Raw genomic sequence first — 25314 nt, forward strand, 5'->3', positions numbered from 1 at the left:
AACTATTCTAACGCAATGTTCGACAACGGAAGTGAAACAAAAATCGTGTAGCATGACATAATCGTGTGAAAAGAAAACTAAATATTCTCAAATTTGTCTACTTGTACATGTAGTAAAGATTATGACAGCAGACTGACTCAATGGAAGGCAGATAAGAGGAAAGGAGCGGTCACATGGGACCAATTATATTCAAATACTACACATCAAAATCGCACCAAACTAACGAGTCGTGTTTGTTTTTGTTTTTTTTTTTAATTTATGCAAAAGGGTCGCCAATGATAAAGACAAATCAACCACAATGAAAACACAATTTGTAAATGTGTGGATTCGCCACCGCTCCTGTTATATATGCACACAGTCATGGCGTGTGGATGCCATTGCGTAATACGTGCACCATACACGTCATGTACATGTACACCATACGTGCAATTATCGTATTCGCCATCTTGAAAGACGTACTGGTAAACAAAACCGAGCGAAACGCATTGTTTTTCGGCTCCATAAGCTGAGCTCCGAGGAAGGTGCCCGGGAAATTTGACTCTCTCAGTGAGCCAATCAGAAGGCGATGTGGTTGCTAGAGGCGGGGCTTAACATCGATTGGCACCATCGTACGGATGAGTGATTCTTCCCTCGCATCGCCGCTCGGACATTGTCTTTGAGAAAGAGGTGAATCTTCAAAGCCTGTTTTCTCGCAATTTTGTCAGGCTAACAACTTAAAAAGTGCATTTTATTTCTCTTTGTATGCCCACTTATGGTGCCGAAGAATACAAGTGTTTTATATCAATGCAAAGCTTAGGAAATGGGCAATGTGATTCAGTGAAAAAATGAATTTTCAAAATTCCCGACTTTTGCCTGAAACCGTTGTCGCCGGTCACATATTCATCTTTCTATCTATCTATAATATCTATCCATCTATCTATCTATCTATCTATCAATTTATATCCATTTATCTATCTATCAATTTATCTAACTATAAATCCACCCACCAATCCATCCATCTGTCATCCATCCATCTATCAATCTACCCATTCATCTACGTCTATAAGATTTCATTAGTAGTGTGTTGTCCCTCTTTCGCCATCACACACAAGGTTCCTGCACTCACCAACTCTGAGCTTCTTGCCGAGCCCCTCGATCTGGTTGGTGGGGTCAGAGCCCATGGAGAGGAAGCAGATGAGAGGGGTGCGGGTGTCACTCTCCTCCCACGTCTTCTCCAGGTCCAGGATGACGGGGTCGGCGTACCGCGCCCCCATGGAGTCCGCTATGTACTTCCTGGCCTGGGGGATGGTGCGGTCTGTACACCACGACCTACATCAAACAAGTAAAACAGTGTATTCCTCTATTAACCAGTTGCTTCCAAGATTACTTGAATTCCCACTGCTTCAAAACAGGGGGCACCCGGTTCCCATAGACAACGGGTTAAAAGCCCAGAAGATCAACTTCATGAGTCACAGCAACAAAAACAACAAAATAAAGGTTCAACCAATGGTGCGATCTGTACACCATGACCTACACCAAACAGGTGAAAGTGTATACCTCTATTAAAGTCCAGAAGACAAACTTTGTGTGTCACAACAACAACAACAAATTAAAGGTTCAACCAGCCTTTATATTTGACTGGCTAATTTTCATCCATATTGTCACCTTTTCAAAAGTTTGATTGCAAAATGGGCTAGGTGCCATTCCTACACATTTTAAAGTAAGTCCATCATCAGATAGAGCAAAAGAAAACTTTCACAGTGATACTTCACTTGTGAAATTATACAAGGAATATCCCTCAAGTTATGACTAAAAATATTCCAGTTTTTATAATACTTTCTTCTCTCTTTTCTTTTAAGCAGCTATAATCACAAATATCCTAATTCCACAAGAATAGTGTTATCCCATTTTGTGATTAAACTCTTCACATGTACAGTGCAAAAGATTCATTACAGCTGTGTCACATTCAACCCAAAAGAAGCAACAACAAACAAACAAGATGTCCACAGACCTGATAAGAAGCAATCTGCGGAAGGTGTCCAGGGAGCTGTTGTAGCCATCCGGGATGATCTCCTCCTCAGGGGCGTCCTTGTCAAACCACACCTTCCATGTCTTCTCATTGCGCTGGATCTGTCAGGAGATATTACCAAAGATGATAGGGGTAGAGCTTTAGGAGCTAGATGGGGAAAGGTCCTCAGTATTCATTCTGTGTACATAGTGTATGTCCCCAAATAGATGGCTACATCAGCATCTGGGTTACATTTTCATACATATTTTACAACAGATGTATATTTACAATGAGTGTGGTTGCTATGACAGCAGCCAACCATCAACGGATCAGCTGTGAGCAGTCATTGCCATGGTAACCATTGTTTTTGCATCATTCAATAATTTCAAGCCCACAGACTTCTGAAATCAGGCCTAAAAAGAACAGTCCCTATTGGATAGAGTACTGAGAAACTGAGAGAGAACTGAACGTTATTGTGTTATCCTCTGAATGCTAGCAGCAACTTCATATCAATCACTTTCTATTAACTGAAATGTTTAGGTGTTGGTTTTATATGTAAAAGTAATTTTCGATCATCATGTATGAAATAATGTATTATCAGTGGGCATATCAACATGGTTGTACTGAGTATAATCACTACAATCTGACCCTAGAACATTATTTGGCATCAACACTAATGCTCCTTTATGAAATACTGAGAAAATTACATTTTTTTTCACTTTCCTAATGATTTCGAGAAATGACTTTGATAGAACGATATGACAATCAAGCTTACTCAAGGAACAAGTAAAAAGGCAAGGGAAATGATGAAACACTTTGATCATTATGGACATATCAGTCTAAATCCTCATGAAGCAGATTCTGCAATGCACAGACACTGTCTAGTGCGAGTTTAAGGAGCACACTACGGTTGTTGGCATGTATACCTGAGAGAGGATCTCAGAGAACTGAGGCAGCTTGCTGAGCTCCACCAGGTTCAGCCAGGTCACATCCATGATCCACTTGGAGGGCTTCGAAGGACACGCCTTCAGGTCCAGGGCAGCCCCACCTGGTTGCAGTCAAAATAAGTTTAATCAATTTTGACACAAAGTGACCGTCATAAATTGATTCATTTTATTGATTTGCATTATTCGTGTTCCAATATCCGTTACTGTAAAAGCAGTAATCTTGGGAGTAAGTCTTTTTTTTTGCATTTAGCCGTGTGGCATGAATTTCGCGTGTTTCTATTTCGCAGAATCAAAACATAAAATAGTGTTACATATAACACGCAAAACAAATCTGGGTATTTTTAGTTTTTGCTGGTTTCTTTTTTGAATATGCAAAATACATGCAAATTTCTACTTTTACAGTATACAAGTATGTCATTCATTATCACTTAACTTCACAATTTACTCCAAGAAAAAAAAAAAGGTTCATCATTTCCATGACACTTATGGAAAGATAACACAGTTGAAGCACAATAGGGTTCTAGGAAGGAAAATCAGCTTTGATATCACATCAAAATAGAAGGAGAGCCTCAATCACAACTTTGGAGGAAGAAAATGTGTGAACACTGCTTGAGACCTTTGAGGTAAGAGAGAATGCAGAAGACTTTTAATATAGAAATAACATGAAAATTTCATCTTCAGGAATCTTGCAAACTCCGACTCACTGGAGTTTACTTTTACAGAACAGACAAAGATATATCTTGTATCTGGCAATATTTTCACAGAATGAAATTGCATTGTAAAGTGGGTGGAGTTTTGGATATCATGTCAAAACATTTTCACAGATTGGAAGGGAACACATCACAGAAGAATTTTAAACAAAATGCAAAAATTTGGCACTGTTTTGACTGCAACAAAAGCTGAAGTTAAGATCTAGAGCAACGCACTACAGAGTTTAGATTAACCTGTTGAGGATGGGCTGATTTTGCTATAACATGCAACAGTTTCCCATAGACAACTGCCCGAGTATCCTTGGGACTTGTCCTCAAAGGGTTAATAGGTAGAGAGCAACTTTCACCTGCCACATGTTTTGGAAATAATTGATTCATTCATGCATGTATGCTATAACATGAGGTCTGATGTCTACAGATAATCAATACAATATGAATGTGCAATCTCACCAGAACAACACAATATTCTGTCATATGTAGTCTAGTGTGTTTAACAACGTACCTTTGATCAGAGTCTGGAACTCGCGATGTTTCACATTGCCAATTTGCAGATCGATCTTCAACGCCAGGAGGAGGGTGAAGAGGAACTTGTGGTTCTCGTAGAGGCCTCGGCACGAGTAGCGGAAGACCTCGTACGTCAGGTAGCTGATGATGTTGGCGATGCGTTTTGCTGGAATGGGCGACTTCTCAGACCTGTCAATTGCAGATGATTCAGAAGTAACTGTTACTATGATGTTCTAATCCTACTGTATAAGCTGTTATTTTCCCGTATACACATTTTCACAAATGAAAACCTTGGCTATCATAAGTGAACAATTACCCTAGCGCATAGAGATATTTTCGCGTGTTGTTAAATTCGCTGTCCAAGAGTGATTCACAAAATTTGCGAAAATTAGACTCTCGCGAAAATTAACAGCTCACACAGTATCTTATCATCATCATACTGAAGATAGCATTTATCATGGCAACCACTTCATGGTGATGGATTGTCTAAGTCCACATCCACACACACACAAATGCACACATACACACACTTGCAGGCACACACACAATGTCAATATCAATTGGATCTACACATATGTGACCCGCTACAACAAAAGGATCCTAAAGTCGCTGACGTGTGAGCCGAAAAAATTTAATTTGAATCAGATCACCAAAGTCTGTCAAAACGTTCGGATTTCTGTTTTTAACATAATTTTGTAGTCTAATGTATCTTCTATCATCTGCCGAAATTTCGAAGCTAAATGATCAAAGGAAAGGTCTGAAATAGCATTTTTCTGGGCCATGCTCGGCTTGCCCGTCAGCAACTTTAGGATCCTCTTGTTGTAGCGGGTCACATATAATATGAATCACGGTTGATATGATCCAGTGATGAATTGATAATAATGCAATATAAAATATTGATCAAGTCAAAGAGAATTTGATCTAACCTGGCCATGGAGAGATCAAAGATACCCAAGAACTGCTTGAGGGATGTCTGGTACATGACGTTCACCATGCTCATCTCTGTTATCAGGAAGTACAGGATGCTGCCGCGAGAAGCAACTGAATAGACAGCAAGAAATCAAGGTATAAGCTTCCTGGAAGTGATGAGAATGCTATGATATACTTCTTTGGATACTATCCCTGTTTTTCTACCTCTGTTGCTCCATTTTTAGATTACAGTTGTAGCGAATGTCTTCATTTTTCATATGTCATTCCAGTAAGCTGAAATACCCTATGCTGATATACCCTATACCCTATGGTGGCCAGTACTTTTATCAAAAGTAGAAGGAAATTTACATAATAATATGCTTAGTCATTGTGAGTGTGTCATATCAGATCTTAACAGTTCCTAGATTCTACTCAATTTCACGTCCAGATCAATGAACAGCATCAAGAGAATGCATGCAGGTCAAGTCTACTCATGTAATTTCAATTTTCCCTTTATGTCAAGTGATCACTTGACATGAAGAAAAACACGAATGAAGGATTATACACTCCTCTAGCTCTCTGTTCCACGTTGTATTCAGACAATTTGTTGAAAGAGAACAACAACAACAACAGCACAATATCTTTATAGAAGTGATGGAGAACGGTCAACCAAATCCTGGCTTCACTGTTTGGACAATTTATTTGCCTGGTGTTTGTCAAGAGTCAATCACTGCATGCTTTCATAATGCCTGACTGAACTTCTCAACGAAGGCACCAAAAATATACACTCCCACATATCTTACCACATTTCATATCATGAGCAAGAAGCACCAAAAATGGACACATGCAGGTGTATAAACTTTGTGAAGAGATTATCACTGACTTCTTACCAGGCCTGAATTCCTCTCTTGCCTCGTTGATTTTGATCTCGGTGTCTGCAGCAACCACCAGCTTCTCCGTCACCTCCTCGGCCGTCACCTTGGTGGAGGCTAGCACTGAGATGAGGGAGGCATCCTCCACCAGAGAGCCCTGGTGACATAAAAACATGAATTACCTCCGCCAAGGGAGGAGGTTATGTTTCCGTTATCGTTGGTTTGTTGGTTTGTTGGTTTGTTTGTTTGTCCGTGTTCAAAATAACTCAAAAATTAGTGAACGGGTTTGGGTGAAACTTACAGGAAAGGTTGAGAATGACACAACAATGACGTAACAAATGATAAAATTTTGGTAGCGATCCGATATTTTGGGGGGAATTTATGAAGGATTTTTGATATTTTGACAGGTAGGGTCAATGAACTTGGGAGTTCAAGCTGCGCACTTTTTAGGTTTTCACACGCACACTAAAGTAAAGTGCGTGCTCTAGTTTCTGCTGGGGCGAGGCACGTCGCGCAGCTGATGGTTTATGAAGTAACAAAGGCTTCTATATTGGGAAATCAGGCAATTTTTCAGCATGTATACCTATAGGTGGAACTCACTGAACTCTATGGATGAGCCAAAAGAACTTTTCCCCAGTGGTGGAGAGGAGAAAAATCTCTTTGGGAAGAGCAAGATCAGCGGTGGAAAAGTAGCTTGGCGGAGGTCTGCACTCTCAGAGTGCTTTTCTAGTTTTGAAATGTATATGAAATGTTGGGTGGATGACATACAACTATTGTACATTGTAATGGACTTCCATATGAGTTCCTGGACCCTGTTGCATAAAAAGTTCAATTAACCCATTGAGGACGAGTCCCGAGTATACTCAGGCATGTGTCTATGGGAAATACTTGTTTTAGCAAAATCAGCCCATCCCCAACGGGTTAAAAACATATCTCAGAAAATCAAACGTAAGTCAGGTATCAGCCAATCAGAATCGAGTATTCTGAGACTTCAGTTTGATTTTCTGACTTATGATTGATCTCAACTTTTATGCAACAGGACCCTGAATACATAAAGACATTCATTTTCAGATGCAAAACTGAAAGCCCTTTTCATGAAAGACAGACATGACAGAGTTTCTGGGATAGAGTGCATCATGGGTGAAGTGGGGTAGCATGTTCAAGACTGAACTTCTGGGCTTTGCACGAACTGGTGTTTTGTCGAAATTTTACAAAGCAATTTCATCAGCTAGTGAAATGATCTGGTCTTACTATAAATCTTGAATACATGAAAGAAAATCTGGGGGAAAAAAAAAAATTAAAATCACACAAAATACAGCCTGTAGTAATTGGCTGGAATATCCAAGCATACACGTTGTAGCACTCTTAAAAATACTTGGGCAACCACATCAGCTTGGGTAAAGATGTACTGCACACTACAAATTAGTCGGCTTTCACGGATATTATCATCTCTTCCTTTGTCTAACGACTCAAAGACAAGTGAGCATAGCAAGAAATACTAAATCGGCAGGACAAATTTACCCAAGTACTGGTTAGTCCGAGTCACAATGAGAATGATGACCAAATCCAGTGGACAAAATCACCCAAGTACCGGACAGTCTGAATCGTAACAATGACCCAATCAACTGGACAGCATTACCTGAGTGCTGGTCAGTCTAAACAGGAGGTTGTCCTCTAGCTCCTTCATCTTGCGTTTGTTGGCTGTCACATCCTCCATGAGGGCCGTTCTCTCTGCCTCCAACTCCTGGAGTACAGAAAAATACATGAACAAGTAAAGCAATTAGTTTTCACATAGTTTTTCATTCTTTCTTTAACTAATTCATTTGTTCTTTCTTACTTATTCATTCTGACTGCAATGGACAAATTTGTTATTTGTTGGCTGTATTGAATACATATGAAAAGCACTGAAACTTATTCTCATCAAAGTTTTGGTCGAGATTTGGCATACCAAATCGCATGAGCTCAACTTAATTGTATCTTTTTTACATTGATGCCTCCATGTTGTCCATCCCATCTCAAGCAAAGTGAGAAAAAAAAAAATGGTATTATACGCTGCATGTGTAATGTACACTGAAACATTCAGAACGACAATCAGCAGACATGCAAACATTTAGATACCGTAACTGTTGACTGACATGCCTCCAAATCACACTGTATCTGATTTGCGCATTTTCAGGCATATTAGGTCAATACTAGCTGTTGTGAAATAACGGTGGTCTGGCAAGACCCGTACTTTTCAATGCCCTCGTCAACCTTTAATTTTCTTGAAAAGCACCGTGGGTTCTAATTTTACTATCTTTCGATTCCCCTTTTCTCCTAGCTGATCTGAATTCAGCTGGCTTGACCGTCACCTGTTTCTCAGTCAAGATGACCCGGCCCAAGAGTTGGTCCTCCAGCCCCTTCATGGTGACAGTAAAGTCAATGATGGATGCCTTGGCTGAGACCTACAGGAAAAACGAGAGATGGCAAGTGCCAAATTAACCTGTTGAGGACGGACTGATTTTGCTATAACACACATTTCCCATAGACACTTGCCCGAGTATACTCAGGACTCGTCCTCACCAGGATAATGATAATGATAATACATGTAGATGGTCTTTTTATAATGCATTACTAGTAAACTGATAAATATACTTTACATCCAACTTTGTCCCAGTGACAAAGTCAAAAAGAATACAAGAACTTTTTCAAATTCTTTTTGAATATCAAAACCGAGGGTGATGAGCAAAGTTTCTAAATGCTGTAAAACCAGAAATGTTAGAGGCATGAAACTTTCACAAATTGGAGCTGACAGCCTTTTTCACTGTCACCACTGGCATTCAATACAGCATGTGGACAAACCCTTTTGTGTGCATTTTACTTTTGCAAATTCTGGCTCCTTGTGAAAATCTCGCAAGTTTAATGCACAACAAAATTTCTGCTTTTATAGCATTCACTTTGAATTTCATGTGACCAGTGATTAAGACCTTTCAGCCTTGTTGATAGAAAAATTACTGAATAATACTACTCAGGTTCAAATCATATGCACTTACCACTTTCTTTTAGCTTATGCAATTACAGTCCAGGAAGCAGTAGGAAAGTAAGTAACATTGACTCAACTACGCCTGCCCTGAAGGCTTTGCAGCAGCTTGAATTTTCCACTTTTACAAAGTCGTGTTCCCCTTGCTCAAGCAGGCCTACATTATACACAGAGACATCTTAGGTTTTGCTCAGCTGTGTTCACGTCATGAATTCTTCACCGTAAAGTCGCCTCACCTCAGGTGTGTATGTAGGGTTGGCGAGCTTGGTGGTCATGTAGAGAGTGAAGCCACTCATCACGTCACACTCCTTGTCTCCAACCTTTACCTGTGAGACAAAGAGATGGCAAGCAATGACAGTTGTGAATCACACAAAAATGTCTGTGTGGTCTGAATGGATAATCAACATCACCACTATGCAATTCCTCTTTCAGCCATCATATTTCACTCTCTAAAATGGTGTCAAAGGTGAACCAGCTTTGTAGTCCCTGCATATTACTCCACTTTTTCTATCTTCATCAAGAGTTGATGAGTTGGGTTGAAATACAGCCTGGTACAGTAGATCCTCGGACAAGTTGTTTCACTTGCAATGTCCCTCATCTTCACATGACTGTAAAAATGGGTGACTAGAATGATGAGGTCTTGAAAATTACATGACATGCAACGGTCATTATGCCATTACTATCTTCACCAAGGTTACGTTTCTGGCAGCATTGGTTTGTCTGTCTGTCTGTCTGTTTTTTGTCTGTTTGCAAAATACATCAAAAAGTTATAAATGGATTTGGATAAAACTTACAGGAAAAGTTGATAATGACACAAAGAACAGATGATTTGATAATTATTGAAAGTTATCTGAATCGTCGTCTGGATCCAGGAATTCTTTTGAATTCCTTATAAGGATCCTTTATCACTGCAAAATAGGCCCAACAAATGAGAAATTCTAGCTGTGCATTTACATGCACTAGGTACACAATTGAAGTGTAGCAAGAAGCTAAGTGTACAAGGTAGAGACACTAGAAAGGATTCTTTATCATTGGGAAATAAGGCCATTTTTAGCATATGTATATAGGCCCTATGGTTCGAAATGAGCTGCTCTCCAAGTGCTTCTTTTGCTATCACAGTAATATCGATGTTACTGAGACACATTCCTTCCATTTCAAAAACTGAGAAGCAAATGAGGATTTGGTTGTGTCATTTGCACCCCCTTCCCCTCACCTTGTAGGTGCTGCCGGACTTGATGAAGTTCTTCTCCAGGACGTTGTCGAGGGCGGGGTCTAGCTCCTCCCCGATGTCCTCGATGTAGAGGGGCCTGCCCAGGGACAGGGTGTCCTCCAGGTGGGTGCGGAAATACTTGTGGTTCAGGGAGGTCACCTGAAATAGGATAGAGACAGGAGATGACAGCAAGAAAATGACATCATCCAATGAGCAATGCAGTGGCTGTAGAGCCAAAACACCCCCTTTATATATTCATCTTTCATTGCTTCCATTAACCCTTACTGTGCTTTGTTTGTCAATTCTCAGTATCGCCACACACAAAAATCTTCTGAGCACGCTACAGAGCCTTGTCACAGATGCACTTTGGGACTTCTTGGGAGCATTGTAACTTCCGGTTAGTTTGCGTGTGTCTCCATTCCCATGCGACTCAATGCAATTTTTGCCTGCTTCTCTTTCGTTGCTGCTTTTTTTCTCCAGTTAGAATTAAGCTAAAAACTTCTCAATTTTACTGATTTGCAGTCACTAGAGTCATGGTCACACTACTGCAAAGCTTCAATGTGCTGGTCACATGATGAAAAGCAAAGTAATCTTCAGTAAAAAATACCCCTGTAAAAAGACGGAGTGTGACCCGAGTGCATATATGTAGCCAAAACAAGGTGAAGTTTGTCCCTTGAGCTATCCCATAATTCATCTTGTCTTGCCACGAGATAGCCAGGTATTGGCGATACCGAGAATTGGCATGGCGGCCAAAGAATATCAAATGCAATATCCTTTCCTTTGACAAGCCATGGTGGCTTCATTTTGGGGGTTAGACAGCTAGGATTTGGACAGGACATCACTTAACAGATGATCTGACCATTAATCCAAAAAAGGTCATTTTCCTCAAAATTTGAGATACAGTAAAACCTTCCTATAGGCAGCCACCCATGGGAGATGAAAAAAGTGGCCATTGTAGACAGGTGGCCGCTACAGACAGGGTTGTTAACGTAGTTTATATCTTAGGAGGAATTGTGTTTAGTGGTCGTATACTGTGGTCGCTACAGACAGGTTTGACCGTACGAGGTCTTGTCACCCAGCGACGATATCTACAGTAGATTTGAATGTAGCAGTGTAACAAAGGGTTCTGAAGTGGAGACGTCTGGGGCCAGTACTCACCTGGAGGCCACTATCACCCTCTCTATTCTTAATCCAGGTCTTGCCCTGCCCCTGGGGGTCAATCAGCAGTGGGTAGCGGGTCGCCTTAGTGACGATGATGCCGTTCTGGATGGAGAGCTCATCGTTGGGAAGTCCCTGAAGGTTCCACTCTCCAATCTTCATCATCAGCAAGGAAGAAGGAAAACTGGTTCTTTGATTCATCACTTAGTATTAATAGCATCATCACAACTAACCACCTAGTGATAGCATCTATCACAACTTACCACACAGTGACAGCATTCATCATAACTATAACCACTTTGTGACAGCAATTTTTATCACAACTGACCACTTAGTCATAGCATTTCACATATCACAGCATGATAAAATGTGACATTCTATGCACATCAAAAACTAAAGTCAATGTACATACACCCAAGAGTTTCCACAATCATCTATGCAGGCTGTTAAAGATACAGTTGTAGCTTGGTATTCAGCCTGAAACAATGTGGTATCATCAGCCAATATTTTAAGTCATTTCTTTTTTCTTTCTTTCTTTTTTTTTTTTTTTTGGGGGGGGGGGGGTGGGGTGGTAAAATAGATTTACCATATCAATGCACCCACAGACAAAGACTTGGACAGACAATAAAGAACCATAATGCCTCTGACACTCTCAAGGAGAGGAAGTTCAATTGAATGGAAGAAAAACAGAAAGAGGGAAAGAATTAAGGAATGAACACAGCAAGGAAGCACAAAAGAAAGAAAGAAAAAGAAAGAAGGAAAGAAAAGAAAGAAAAAAGAAAAAAGAAAGAAAGAAAGAAAGAAAGAGAGAAACAGGCAGAGAAGGACCGAAAGGCAATAACTGCCATTTGTTCTAATTCAGCTCTTGTGAAAGTTGGACAGCCCACCAGGGACGAGAGAAAATGAGGGAGGCAAGTGCCCAGAGACTGACCGTTGCAGCGTCCACCAGCATGTTGGTGATGTTGAGGTTCATGGAGAAGGGGATGCGCCTCTTCGAGAGCTCCCTTTGCCACTCCTCCGACATCATGATGCGGAAGACTTGGTTGAAGGGACCGGAGTAGGACAGAAAGCCTGTCGCCAGCAGGACGTCTCCAACAAGTCTGACGAGGAACAGAGTAGACATCACTTTAACTCTTTATGTGCCATGGTATAAACCCCTTGTGTGACACTTTATTCTGAGACACCAACATTGTCATGCTTTGGAAAAACATTCTGTTTTTTAAATCTATGTAACTCTTATGTAGATTTATGTTAAGCTGGACATGTAGTGAGCAAAGTTGTAGAGAAAATGTCAAGTTTTCCTTTGATGTAAATTGTATGACAAATCTGTTATTGCTTTTCTTTCAAATGACCAGGAGCTACATTATGTAAAAAGGCATGACTTTTGCACACAAAATAGTGACAGAAACTAAGAATTTACACATGAATTCAGTAGGGAGGACCACTTGCTTGTCAATCACCATATAAAATGCAAGCATTAATCGCAAGAAACGCTTTCATTGTGCTGTGACATTTGGCGATTTATTGATCGGTTTGGGCGGGTTTGTGCGTTTCAGCAGAATATGCGAAGTTGACACGCAGTCGACTGAGTCGGGCGTGCGAACATGGCACATAAAGAGTTAACATCCGGTTGGATTGGCTGATTGAATATTGTATGCGCTGTATATTTTGCGAGGTTTTTTTCACATTACCGAATTTAAGGAGTTGCGTGCTATGCGCAAATTTAATATTCTGCAGAATAGAAGAATGAAAATCAATTGAATTAAACAAATAAATTGACAATTATTAAACACAGCATGCACACACACATTTCTCCATTCATTACTGTAAACGCAAAATCACAGAAATTACTCGCAAAATTGTCTGGAAGTCCTGACTCACGAAAAATAAGACTCTCTATTTATGGCATAAACAATACCTGCCAGCCCTAAAATTCAAGAAATAGGAATAACTGAGACAAAATAAGGCAAAAATAGAGATTTTCACCCATGTACGGACCAAATGTCTGCAATCATTTGTATTAACAAGCCATGTAAAGGTAAAGCTTTTCCTGTGAAATTTCTCTGGAAAATTTGTGCATTGTGATGGATCACTACATGCCTTTCAGTGAAGTTTTGCACTGGATACATGACTTCATGTCATGGACACATGATGGAAATAAAAGGATTCAATTTCTTTACAATTTATATATTTCTATGCTTTCATTTTATAAAACTATTCATGCACATTCAAAATCCTTGAAGAGCTGGAATTAGATGAATTCTTTGACTTTGCAAACAGTCTAGAACCTGCTTGATGGCTGTGCGATTTAGGCTCAAGTTAATTTGTGTAACCAGTCATTACCAATCTACCCAAAACTGTGTTAACATATAAATAAACATACAAACACCAGCAAAATATAACTTTTCTGGTGAAGTTATAATTACTGTTTACATACTGATTGCATGAACTCAAGCTTGACTACTGCACTTTACTGGTATGTGCTAACCAACCTGTTTATCTGGGCCTTGAATTCTTTGCTCTGCTGGGTCCAACGCACTTTCTCACCACCGAGCCCATTGATGAGGGCTGAGGCTGCCACCATCTTGTTTCTGCAGGATTCTGCGTCGTCAAGGAGGTCCTTGCAACAGACGTAAACACACAGGTGTGACTTCTTCTTGATCATGATAAAGCTTCAACAGTGGGAAAAACTTCACTACAACACTAACATTCTGATCTACTACAGGGGGAAGGGGAAAAAATAGGTAAAAAAGAAAGAAAGTAACCAGATTTTGAGCACGCAATGAGTATAATACATTATGTGACCCGCAACAACAAAAGGATCCTAAAGTCGCCGACGGGTGAGCGGAAAAGATCGAGTTTGAAGTAATATCATCAAAATCTGTCAAAACGTTCAGATTTCTGTTTTTGACATAATTTTGTAGTGTAATGTACATTCTATCATCTGCCGAAATTTCGAAGCTAAATGATTAAAGAAAAGGCAAGAAAATAACATTTTTCTGGGCCATGATTTTCCAACTTTCTATGGAACAGAAACGTGTCCGAAGATTTGGATTTAGAGCCGCAGCTAGACTCTGCCCCTAGCAACGAGGAAGTGATCTCATTGATCAGTGCGTGGCATCCTGGTTACTGATTGGTCATGCATAGACCGCAGCTGGCGCATAAAGCTTGAATGAACATCGCAGAGGTTGCTAGGAGCGTACCTTCTATTGTCAAACGGTGAAAACTGTCTTGCTTTCCCTTGATCATGATAGCGTCGGAAGGAAAACTTTGAAGGCGATTTTCTTGAAACGCTGATTTCTTAAACCACTCAACATGCGCTAATAAAACCATCGATATCTCCACAACCGAGCACTTTTATAAGTCATGTTATATATGACAATAAAGTGGAAGAGTAAGGAATAATATCATGTCATTTTCAGAAAATTGTCCTCTCCCGACTTTCGGATCCTTTTGTTGCAGCGGGTCACATATAGTCACAGTGATCTAAATACGGATCACAGTAAAAATTTTTTTTTTTCTTGTTTCTTTTTCTGGAAGGTTTTAACACATTTAGCATGCAAGTAATTCAACACCATTATCATGTGCTATAAAACAGATGCACACTAAGTACTTGACATGTTAACTCTTAACGTGCCATGGTCGCCGAACGGCGACCTTAGTCCTGACGTGCCATGGTCGCCGATTGGCGACTAAGAAGAGCGAGAAAAACATTGGTCGTTTAAGTTGTTGTGGTACCATAATATGTTACACCAAGAAACTGCCACTGATATGTACTGGTAGCTGATTAGCATAGCCATCATTTCCACTAAAAATATGAGTATACTTACATAGGAAAATTTTGAGTAAATATGTGTTTTTTCAGCTAGATGTATTTTTTTCGCGTCGGGAAAATCCGCAGAGAGCGCACCCTCTGCGAGCTGTGTATAGATCAAAATTCTCATTGATAAACCACGCGTGTGTATGCTACTGAATATATGCGTGTGTTGTCTATGCATTTCCACTCGCATTGTTCTGCTTGGGTGCTCTCCTGCGGGAGCAGCTTTCATTTTGTCCCTCAAAGAGGGTCAAGCTTTCCTTCAGCGGTCAAGTCTTTCATCCTTTTGTCTTGGTGAACTTCACTAATCGTCCTCATGCTAGCATATATAAAGGAAGAACACGCTTTTGTTCTTGTCTATGCACATGTACAGCGGACGGAAAGTAGACCTGTAAACAAAGGTCTGCCGATTTCAATAGAGTACGCCCGCCCGCAGTCCACATAGACAAAAGAAGGATTAGTAGGTGCTTCCTTCTCAAGTGGACAAAAGACACTATTCCAGGACCCGGGATTTACTTTAGTTTCAAATACAAGATCTGGGACTAAAGGACTCAGATTTGGGAATGAGTTACCGAGGCAGAAAAAGAAATTGAAAAGACAAATTGAACTGCCAATATCTTTGGAATTATACAACTCTAGGAGACAAATTTTTTATCATTTGAAAGAGGAGATGTAGCTCTAAAACTTTCTCACAGAGTCAAGGGAGCGTTCTATTGAAGAAAAATCACGACTGACTCTTTCTTTACATACTACACAAAAAATTATGTTAATCTTTTAATGATATCGATTATTTCTGCAATATTTCAGGTTCAGATAGATATTACAGCAAACTGACTACATGATACGAAAGACCAATTATTTCTTGATATTTGTTGTGCAGAACTCAATTCAAAACAGTCAATAGTTTCAAAGATATGGCAGTTTTAAATTACATTGTCAATCCAGTTCGCAAACTTTCTGGCGTTAGGTAAAAACGTCTGGCACGTTAGGGGTTTTGGGTCTGGCAAATTAAGAGTTAAGACTGTCTGAAATCTGTAGGCCTACCACTGTTCGACCCCATCTCACCTGTTTCTCCTTCATGGCTGCCTCAAACTTGGCCTGCACCTCATCCAGCTCTCGCTGCTTCTCGTCCAGCTGGGCCTGGGCCTTGGCTAGCTCATTGGCTGCCACGTTCAGCTTGGCCTCCTGGATGGCCAGGTTGGCCTGCAGGGGACAAGAGGGGTTAATTTTGCTCAAGTAAGGGTTCCTGACTCAAGTCTTACAAAGGGGTCCTCTCCACCCGAAAATATATGCCCTCTCTCTCTCTCTTACTCACTCCTTGTCTATCAGCATCCTCCTAATTGGCAGGGGGGGGGGGGGGGGGGGGGGGGGACCACCTCCATTTTTAGAAAGGATAAGCCACTACCCCCCCCCCCCCCCCCCCCCCCCCCCCCATAGATAAACTGATTTATGTCAAGGTGAAGGTCAAGTTTGGTCAAAATCAAAATGCCTTTTTCCAAGACGGAGACGAAAATGTCAAAAATTATGACAAGTACCCAATCACCAAATTACCCTATACACATGTAGGTCCCATTTCTTCAAACTGTGATCCCATACCCCAACTGATGATTCTGGCCCAGTCTGATTAAAATCTAAGGCAAAGTTCTTGAAAAGAAGACAAACATGCATACACAAGATACACAAATAGCAGCAGATGACAGATAATGCACAACCCAACACAAATCTCACTAGTTCACTTCAACCATTCAGCCTAGTGAGCCAACAGATCATCTAGCAATTCAAAATATCAATCAAGAGAAGTTATAAGTGACAGGAAACTAAAGAGTCAACTCAAGCACTATTCCAAAGATGATGGTTACACAAGGTGAATGACCGCTGTGGGATTGGCCTTAATTGGTCTCCTGAAAGGCATAGCTTTAAATTGCTTTGTCAACCAACAATAGGGATGATAACCCTGTAAACAGCACTGCGGTATTAATGGGCTGGAATGCATTTTTTTTTTTAGGGGGGGGGGGGGGGGGAAGCATTCTTAACCCATTGAGGATGGACTGATTTTGCTACAACGCGTATTTCCCATAGACACGTGCCCGAGTATACTCGGGACTCGTCATCAATGGATTAACAACTTTCCTACAGCAGGCATGTGCAAAAGGCAAGTTGGGAAAAACAAAATACTGCCCAAAAAGGCAACAGTTGGCATCACTGCAACAGGGCTAACCTTGATCATAACCGTCTTTCTCCTTTTACCTTGAGTGGAAGAACCTCCTTGTTGATGCCGTAGAAGGTCGCCATGGCACAGGTCCAGGAGAGGAGGCCTGCCACATCGCCGCAGACCTTCTTGGCATTCTCAAAGGTATAGTCCTCCATGTCGAGGTAAGGCTGAAGGAGCTCCACCGTCTCTCCGTAATGGTATCCTTGGGGAAGTTCTGGAGGGACTGCAGGAAACCTGACCCACTCATCAGCTAAGGACAGAATCCAAAAAAAGGAAAATAAGTATGGTGAGACCTTAGTCCTTTGAACCTTGGACGTCTAATGCCTACTTTAGTGACTGGCAACATGGGCGGGGGTACTGTAAAACGACAAATGCTTGTGTGCATTTTAATTTCGCGAATTTTGCAAGAGCCAAGATTCGTGAAATTAAAGTGCACACGGTTGTTCTTGTCTACACTATATGCACTGAATGTTCGAGGAATAGGCCATCGGCTCCAATTCGCGATGATTTCATGCCGCGAAAATATCATGTATTACAGTACATGCCTGTATCAGATCGGAGTTTGCATGCATTTTGGATTTCTTTGTTGGAGATCCCTTTCAGTGTAAATGTTCAATATCTTGGTCTGGTAGGATGTGCACTGATCCTCCACTCAGAGCACCCTATGTTCAAATTCTGAGTCAGAATGGCATATGAGGCCTCAAGCAGAACACTGTGTGTACTATACTACTTACAGGCACATGGACCTGGTGGTTTAGTCAAATGCATACACGGGCGCACGGTGCAAGTTTCCTATAGAGACCTATGTCATCAACTCTTCTCTAGTGCTTATGCTATGACCCATTTCCCCGAGTCCGAAGAAGTCCGATCCACTGTAGTCAGTGGTCCGATCACATTTCGGCTCATGATTCGGCTGAGGGGGATGACAGCTTTAGCAAACTTCTTTTGTGACGTCATACTAAGAAGCACATAAGCAGGCACCCTGGCATTATTACAGACTGCGTGATGCGCAGAGAAGACAACGAAGGCAACGTTACCTAGCAACACCTACGCGCTTTACTCTTGACAGCTCAACTTCGGCAATCTTCATATCAATGCTAACGGTGATCGGCAGTATCATCAACAGCGCCCCCACACCCACCGGGTCTATGCACCTTTAAGGTGCATAGATAAGTATCTTGAGAAAAGTGGAGTGTAATAGTCACTAATTCAGCTTGTGTGCACCAGAAAATGGTTTTGAGTTGATATCACCCACTCACCCCAAACACACACACACACATGCTACAGTGATGAGGTTGATAATGTAAGATAGCTATGTATTGGATGCAATTGAATGTGAGCCAAACAAGTTATCACTTCAATTCAATATCACTCTCTGTGTCAGGGATGTGAAAGTACTTCCAGAAAAAAGTCTGACAACATCTGAAACTTATGAAAAAAAGTCTTGAAGTGCATTAAACTGTGAACATTTCAATGAATTTGAAGGGTAAAAATAAAGTCCCAAAAAGTGGATTTCGGGCAGATTAAAATGTCTGAAATGTGTTTAAACTCTCACATTCCTGATGTGCACAAGGCTGGTTAAGAGGATAAAAATGGAAGGATTAACTGCACCCATACCTTCAGCGACTCCGCCCATGAAGGCTTGGGGCTGACTCGCTCGGGGTCGGGAAAGGCCGGGTCGAGGCGCTTCTGGAAGAGCAGCAGCACGCTGTCCATGATGCGCATGATGAGGTGGGGCGGCTTGGCCAGCTTGCGCACCGTGGAGATGTGGGCGGGCTTGATGGTGTTGAGGGCAGCCTCCGCCTGCTCAAGGGCCGGCTTGGCCGCTTTCAGCTTGCTCTCGGCGATGGCCTTGTCGGCCTCGATCTCGTTGACGATGGCCTGGGCCTTGTCCTTGACCACCTGCACCGAGGCCTTCACCTTCTCGGCCGCCTGGGCGGAGATGGTCACTTCTGCCAACACCTTGGGGGATAGAGGCAACAATTGGTGGACTCTGAAAATTCATCTGTTTCTTTTGCAACCCTATACATTAAGTTCCTTTTATAAACTGGAATATTGTGGAAGGGTTGGTAATTCAGGATATTTTTCAGAATTATAACAACGAAACTTGTTGATGATTGAGGGGAAAACAATATGATGGGTTTCCAGCGAATTCATTTGGACCCAAAGAAAAATTGAACTTTTTGCTCTGTAGCAAAGGAGAGCATATTCTATGGTGACGTGGGGCTATTTTGTTTTTATCTATTTATTTATTCTTTAAAAACTCTTGGGTATACTCCATAGGATTTTATGCACAATGTTACGAGATATTACTCTTCAATCACGCAAACTTACGAGAAGTTTGCAAGAGAGATATAAAAGCTTTAAAGCATTTACAAAGTTATGACCATTACCAGTTGAGAACCAGGAGGGCACTTAATGGATGGATAGACATAGGGCTTACAATAGAGAGAGAGATAGCATTCCAGAACTTTGCCCTAACCTTGTCAGCCTTCTTGGAAGCTATCTCCAGCTCCTTCTCCTTGACCACTAGCTGCTTGGACAGCTCGGCCACCGACTCGCTGGCCTCGATCAGCTTGTCCAGCCCGGTGTTCATGCGCTGGGCTAGCTCTGAGATCTCAGAGTACTTCTCCAGGTAGATGCTCTTGTAGCCATCCAGGAAAGACAGGTAGGACTTGGGCGTCACGTGAGTCTGACGACGATATCTGTTTTTGGCATTTTTGGTTTTTTGTTTGGGGGGGGTATTTTTTGGACAAATGAGAGGCATGGTAGATGAAATGTTGGGGATAGCAATTCATGACTAATTCATCACTTACTACTACTGTATCCCAAAGGACTCAACAAGTGGAATAGCCAGTAAATATGTACTTATCTAGAACTCAGTTCTGAATGTTTTCCTAGGGTAATGATGTGTTCTGAATTGCGATAAATAGCGCTTAATTGTGATAACGTGCATAAGCTGCCATAAACATCCTTTCACAAATAAAAAATGTAAACAAAAAAACTGTATGATGCAGAAGGAATTTCATTCATTCATTCATATTGAGTGAACGAGCAGTACTTAAGGTAGCAATCATGAGATACAGGACAAAACAACCTGACAGCAAGATACTGAGAGCAAGGACCATTCCTACTCAGTGAAGATGATGTCGGTATTTGTCACCTTGGAGAAAATATGTACTGCATTCATGTTGCAGAAGGCAATACTTTGCCACACTAAGTAATATCATAAATATCAATATACACGCACAGTTTGTGAAAAAAATAAAACTACTGTGGAATAAATGGTGCATAGAATGGTCATCTTTTTGCGGTCTATCTGCAATGGACCTATAAGCACAATAGCATAAAGAGGTTACAAAATACGGATCTTTACTAAGCTACCACACAAGCTGAGTTATGGACGGATACAAACCTCTCAAAGTACTCAGCGCAGGTAGTGGCCACTCCGTCGTGCACCTCCCCCATGGTCTGCACCACCTGAAGCTTGGTCTCGGCGGGGCAGACGATCTCAAACTGGGAGAGGAAGTGGTTAGAGACCGCGATGAGGGCATCCTTGGGCCAGCGCGTGAACCAGTCCATGGTGCAGCCAGAGATCAGGCCCGGGAACTTCAGGGAACGGTTCCGGAACTTCTCCCCAACCTGTGCAAAAAAGTGAGAGAGAGAGAGAGGGAGAGAAGGAAATATATCATATTTTGGGTATATCTGAAAAGGAAAAAGAAAGTCAAATGTAACAAGGAAAAGTAGAAATTACGCGGTGCGTAATACATGTATATGTCCCCGCCGGAAGTAGCATTTTGTAGCAAATGTACAATACAGGTCAAAAATCAAGGTCAAAGGTCAAATAAGTCAAAGGTCAAAATTCTGTGTAGAAGTTCTGAAGCCCTCACCTGGTGCCACCACATACAGCAAACGGAATTGAAATCGGGTTAGAAATGGCGAAGGAGTATCATTTTGTAGCAAAATGTACAATACAGGTAAAAAATCAAGGTCAAAGGTCAAAGAAGTCAAAGGTCAAAATTCTGTGTAGAAGTTTTGAAGCCCTCACCTAGTGCCATCACATAAAGCAAACAGAATTGAAATCGGGTTAGAAATGGCGAAGGAGTAGCATTTTGTAGCAAAATGTACAATACAGGTCAAAAATCAAGGTCAAAGGTCAAAGAAGTCAAAGGTCAAAATTCTGTGTAGAAGTTTTGAAGCCCTCACCTAGTGCCATCATATAAAGCAAACGGAATCGAAATCGGGTTAGAAATGGCGAAGGAGTAGCATTTTGTAGCAAAATGTACAATATAGGTCAAAGGTCAAGGTCAAAGGTCACGACTGAAATTCTGTGTAGAAGTTTCAAAGCTCCCATGTAGTGCTATCATATAAAGCAAACAGAATCAAAATTGGCTCATAAATGACAGAGAAGTAGCAAATTGAAGATTTTGATCACACACGGACGCACACACGGACACACGGACGGACGGACGGACGGACGGACACACGGACACACACACGTACGGAGCCCGTTTCATAGTCCCCTGCTCGAACTCGTTCGGCGGGGACAACAATGCAGCAATATTAGTAGAATACAATAGTGAAGTTTGAGGAAAATTGGACAGTTCAATGGAAAGTAATGAATTTTAAAAGTTTCAGAGTCACCATTGCTGGATGAAAAGACTACAACAATTTGTGACATGAAGGGCCATATGAAGAAAATATAACAAGCACTACACAAAATCTTTCTTTTTCATTTTGAAAAGAAGATATCTCAACTTGCTACTGATATATTTCAAGGGTAATATCATTTGCCCCGCTTTCTGAAAAATGTATGTCAAGTACTCTTGCATAATGCTGAAAAAAAAGAATATGTTGAAATCTCTTTCTATTTTGTTTATAATGTTATCCTGTTTTAAATGCATGACAAAAATAGTAAAGAATAAACAATAGCTGACGGAACAAGCGCAAGCTGAAATCACTGATACTTTTTAAAATCAGATGATTAAAAAAAAAAGATGATATGAAATGCAATAGGTATATCACAAAAGCTTTTAAAATATGGTGTATATATAACAGGGCTGCAAACTAACTCATTTTTTCTACTTGTCCGACCTGTCAGTCAGACCAGTTGGTACCCAGTTTTTCCATTTTTTATTGGTCCGATTCTAAAGAAATTACTGGTCCGACAGTGATTTCTACTGGTCAGGGACCGTCGAACCAGTGCCAGTGTGCAGCTGTGTATATACAATAAAAGCCATGGCAAGATTCCAGCGATTTGCATTGAATTCACAAACTTACGGGGGAGAAGCAGAGGACGATGTGGAGGTTCTTGCAGGCCCGGGAGATGAAGTAGTCATACAGGTTGTCATTGGTCGGCGGGCGGCGGGGAAACTCCTTCTTCATGACAGAGATCAGCTCCTGGGTGATCTCATCCAGCTCATCACGGGCAAAGAGGTTGGACACCTGAGGAGGGAGGGGGGCAAGAGTCAGACAAATAATGTCACCACTCATAAAGGCAGGTGGGGACAAGTCAGGATATTACAAGATTCAATGGTAATAAAAAGAGAGTTCGAGTTCAAGTTCAACTTTATGTCGTTACCGATTTATATGCTTGGAACCAATGCCTAAAGCTACATTTGACATTGTGTGCAATGTAGTTCAAGGCTAAAGTTCACATCAAATCTACCTTCTCAGATCATGTGTACTAATAGTACGGTCTGCTATGTCGAAATATTGGATCCCGTGAGATTTTCGTGCCAAAATTGATTTTTTTAGCTAACTTGGTCAATTTGGGGGTGCTGAATCCAAAAAACTTTGGTTCCATTTTTTTCGACCACGTCTTCAGTGGCCATTTTGAATTTCAAAATGGCCGCCATAGCAAACTGTATTTTGACCCAGTTCTCATAATGTGAGCAGCATAGAAGGTTCAAATTTGATGCAATAAGCATGTTTATGATGTCAGACATTCTGATACACCATTTCATGATATTGTAGATTGTTTTGATACAATTTGAGGGCTGCCATCTTGAAATAAAAAATGGCCGCCATAGCTAAATATATTTTTTCCTGTATCTCAGGTTGTAAGCATCATGGAAAGTATATATTTGGGGCAAAAAGCATGCTTATGGTGTCAGACATGCTAATATAAACATTTTTGTTTTAAATGGTGGATCATTTTGGTTGGCGGCCATCTTGAAATTCAAAATGGCCACCATAGCAAATGTAATTGGGCCTATATCACATATCGTATACAGTGTGTAAGGTTCTAACTTGGGGCAAAGAACATGCGTGTGCTATAAGACTTTCTGAAACATCTTTTTTCTGAAATGATGGTCCATGTTGATATCATAGGTGGCCATCTTGAAATTCAAAATGGCCGCCATACCAGAATGTATATTTATTTTGACCCATATTTCTTGTTGTACACAATACAGACAGTTCACAATTCGGGCACAAACTGGCCTCATGATGTTGAACATTCAGATGCACTTTGATCCCCTCCTTAAAATTGCAGATCATTTTTGAGGCTGCCATTTTATCATTCAAAATGGCTGCTTTTCAGCTAATATCTGTGGTTAAAAGCAACTTTTAGGCATATCAATGTTTATGGTTGTGTATATTGTACATTCTTTTACAAACACACACACACATAATTATATGCATTCTATGATAATGGATTATTCGCATTGGCTGCCACTCTTGAAATTCAAGATGGATTTCGACCCATTTATTAGTGCTGTAAGATCTTTACCCTGCAAACTCAAGCATGCTGGAGCACTTTCATGTAGGACCTATGTGTAAGTCAATCACTTCAATAATATCATTATTGCATAGGCGGGACTGCTTCCTGCAGGTTCACTACCATGTTGAAATGCAAAATGGTCGCCATGGGAATCATTCCTTTAAGAGCATTGCATTTGGGTAAAACTTAATAACTAAATAACTGTGTGTGAGTGACTAAATGCCCCCATTGTAGACGATTTGGTTGTAGAGTTTAAATAAACGATATTAGTCGTGTACTAGAAAATTTGTCGGAAATTTACTTTAATAGTTAATGTTTTCTAGGCTCATTCCCTGCATGTGTTTTTGGAGTCACAGCACTTGTATAGGGCTGTACACAGGGGAGAATTGGTTCTAAATTCTACCAGAAACAATGACTTATGTATTTCTTGCCATATGAACATGACAATGAATTCTGTGGCTAGAGTTGGTGTAGGAAGCTCAAAGCATTTAATTGCACAGTTTATGTATATCCACTGGAAATAACTCACAATGTAGCATATTATATTCCCCTGTAAGTAGAGGCACAAATTAGGTTGTGAAGGTTTATGAGTCAAGGCTTAGAGAATTCTTGATCCATCTGCTCTTTGAGACATCATCAAATTTTCAACTTCAGCCTGCGCCATAAAAGGCATGACCAAACAGACCTTTGTTTTTCGCAACAATTTGCAGAACATAATCTCTCAACACTGTCAATTGTTCTTTATCATCTCCTTATCCAGTGATGGAGCAGACAACATGCGATTCAGTATTAAAAGTAAAGCAAAGATCCACTAGGAGAATGAAAATTTCAGTGTCTATACGTAATAATCATCAATATCTCTGAAATTCCCTGTTGCTCTTGAAGTGGCATCTAATACATGCAATGGAATGAGGATATCTGCTTCCTTTTTGTGACGGGTGACAGCTCCCATGGCATCTTTGATGAATCCTTTGTTTCTTTTTTCCTCGTTCTTTGTTAGATGGATTGACTGATCAGTATTTCAACTTTCAGGCTGATTAGTTAGCTCAGTTTTGTGGGTTTCTAAGGCATGGGTATGAAAAATGAACCTTTGTTAGTGAGAATGAGGAGAATGCCATAAAATTATGAGATGAAGAGTGATTGTGGAATTATACAACAGTAGAACTTATAACTTCCGATAATTGCGTCGTCCAGTAATGACTGAATAATGACAGGTCTATCAGACTGTTGTATTGGTAGAAGTGT

General features: G+C 40.8%; 1 protein-coding gene across 1 annotated transcript in view; it reads right to left on the bottom strand.

The window, feature by feature from the left end:
• The window catches only part of LOC139739843 (dynein axonemal heavy chain 8-like), a 118644-nt gene that overhangs the window by 10632 nt on the left and 82698 nt on the right, over window positions 1-25314 (bottom strand). The window contains 20 exon segments of the mRNA XM_071650437.1: window positions 1106-1308; window positions 1991-2109; window positions 2914-3035; window positions 4147-4337; window positions 5075-5189; window positions 5948-6086; window positions 7569-7673; window positions 8281-8373; window positions 9185-9274; window positions 10162-10317; window positions 11317-11472; window positions 12248-12416; window positions 13809-13936; window positions 16199-16336; window positions 17381-17538; window positions 17541-17595; window positions 18963-19307; window positions 19828-20050; window positions 20761-20987; window positions 22626-22790. Coding sequence (XP_071506538.1) covers window positions 1106-1308; window positions 1991-2109; window positions 2914-3035; window positions 4147-4337; window positions 5075-5189; window positions 5948-6086; window positions 7569-7673; window positions 8281-8373; window positions 9185-9274; window positions 10162-10317; window positions 11317-11472; window positions 12248-12416; window positions 13809-13936; window positions 16199-16336; window positions 17381-17538; window positions 17541-17595; window positions 18963-19307; window positions 19828-20050; window positions 20761-20987; window positions 22626-22790 — 3097 coding nt within the window.

The sequence above is a fragment of the Diadema antillarum genome, unplaced genomic scaffold (assembly GCF_040938485.1).
Source record: "Diadema antillarum isolate AM-2024a unplaced genomic scaffold, OU_Dant_1.0 seq00000820_RagTag, whole genome shotgun sequence".
Taxonomy (NCBI): Eukaryota; Metazoa; Echinodermata; class Echinoidea; order Diadematoida; family Diadematidae; genus Diadema; species Diadema antillarum.